Here is a 1,862-nt window from a genome sequence, read left to right as displayed (position 1 = left end):
TGGTTTTTCTCTTCTCCATTTTTCTTCATGTCTACTTGATATTCAAAATTTTGGCTGCGCACCTCATCGTCTTCGGACTCAAAGTCGATGATACGGCGGACGAATCTTCCTTTCTTGGGCTTTTTTTTCAACGTTATTTCACAATCTGCAATGACAAGTAAAGATTAACACCAATACTAATTTTGGAGCGCAATCTTGAGATTCGCTTCGCTCTTTAGGGTTAATGGGTGTAGGTTGTATAAATCGAACAACCTGAATAAATCGATTTTTTTTTCAGCGTAGCGGTTCTTTCGATTCGTTTTGTGCAATGTTTTCGACCCGCCTTTGCGCGGTCGTCACGACCCGCCGTTGCGCGATCCTTCCGTCCCGCCGTGGCGCGATCCTTCCGACCCGCCGTTGCGCGATCCTTCCGATCCGCCGTTGCGTGGTCCTTCCGACCCGCCGTTGCGCGGTCCTTCCGACCCGCCGTTGCGCGGTCCTTCCGACCCGCCGTTGCGCGGTCCTTCTGACCCGCCGTTGCGCGGTCCTTCTGACCCGCCGTTGCGCGGTCCTTCTGACCCGCCGTTGCACGGTCTTTCTGACCCGCCGTAGCGCGGTCCTTCCGACCCGCTTTTGCGATGGTCTTAATTAGGTGGTCTTTTCACACATTGATTTTCCCTTTTTTATGTGTCCTGTTCCGGTCGCCATTGTGTGTTCTTTGGTTTTACAATCTATCAAGACCACCCAATTAAGACCGCTGATCGAGTATGACTTACCTTGTCGAGAGTCCAATAACGAAAGAGGACGATTCTCCTCGTGTCTTGCTTACCACGTGTGAAATCAACAAACGTGGTTACTATGGTTGCAACATATTCGTTGTGTTACTTAGCAACATATAAACAATTCAGCTCATGTCACCCGAATATATTTATATGCCACACAAGTATGATAGAATTTATTGCTTCGGTGGATGCGATCGAATACTGCATATTAAGTGCTCCGATTTGAAGTCTTCCGCTGTTACTGCACTTAGCGAGAATGTAGCTCTAAAATTCATATGCATTAACTGCCGCAAAAAACAACTTAGCCTAACTGATATTCATAAAAAATTCAGCGAACTGCTCGACGCCTTGAGTAAATCTCACAGTGTTGACGACAATTTTACTCGTGAAATTTCTGCAAACATCCTTCAAGAAACATCAGTTATACTTGAAAGTAAGTTAAAGCTTTTAGAGCGTAGAATCATCAGTCAGGTTATGGATAGAGTTAGCGCTATTCTTATAAATGCAACCATCACTTCTGACGATGCCAATGATATGCCGTCTCAGTGCTCGTACGTACATTTAAACAATACATCGACGTCATCGAAACGTAAATCTGATAGCACTCCAACCAGGGTTGCCACATGCACATATTATTCTGTGTTTAACAGATATTTGAAAGAAATCGCCTGTACAGAATCTGTATGCATAAAATACAGATTTTCGCCAAATTACACAGATTAAACAGATTTTTGAGCTTTTACATGCAAGCGAAAGAGACGGAAATAGGTAGCAAAATATCTCTCTATCTCTTTCACTCTCATTGTTTTGCATTGGACAGATTTTTGCACAGATATTTTTCCTCGCCGTACAGATTGTCAGATTTTTTCAACAAAAAAACACAGAATTATATGTGGCATCCCTGACTCCAACTTCCGACCAGCCAAACAAGAAAAAACCCAATCACGATTCTACTACCTACATTGAAGGAGATTTACTCCGCTCAGGTAAACGTCGTATTGCCAGTACTGCTGACCAAGAAAAAGAACAATCGGGTAACAATAATTATGAACAACAAGAGTGCCCAGTTGCCTCTGTTCTGAAACCCAAACGTGTTACTAA

The 1,862-nt window shown here is 43.7% G+C and overlaps 1 protein-coding gene across 1 annotated transcript; it reads left to right on the top strand.

Annotated features, from left to right (window-relative positions):
* The first annotated feature begins 223 nt into the window (after positions 1 to 223).
* On the top strand, positions 224 to 591 carry LOC128740125 (uncharacterized). The gene is made up of 2 exons (XM_053835636.1): positions 224 to 229; positions 283 to 591. The coding sequence occupies exons 1-2, from the start codon at positions 224 to 226 to the stop codon at positions 589 to 591; spliced, it is 315 nt and encodes a 104-aa protein (XP_053691611.1).
* Positions 592 to 1,862: the final 1,271 nt, after the last annotated feature.

Source organism: Sabethes cyaneus, chromosome 3 (assembly GCF_943734655.1).
Source record: "Sabethes cyaneus chromosome 3, idSabCyanKW18_F2, whole genome shotgun sequence".
Classification (NCBI taxonomy): Eukaryota; Metazoa; Arthropoda; class Insecta; order Diptera; family Culicidae; genus Sabethes; species Sabethes cyaneus.
This window is presented reverse-complemented; position numbering and strand designations above follow the sequence as displayed.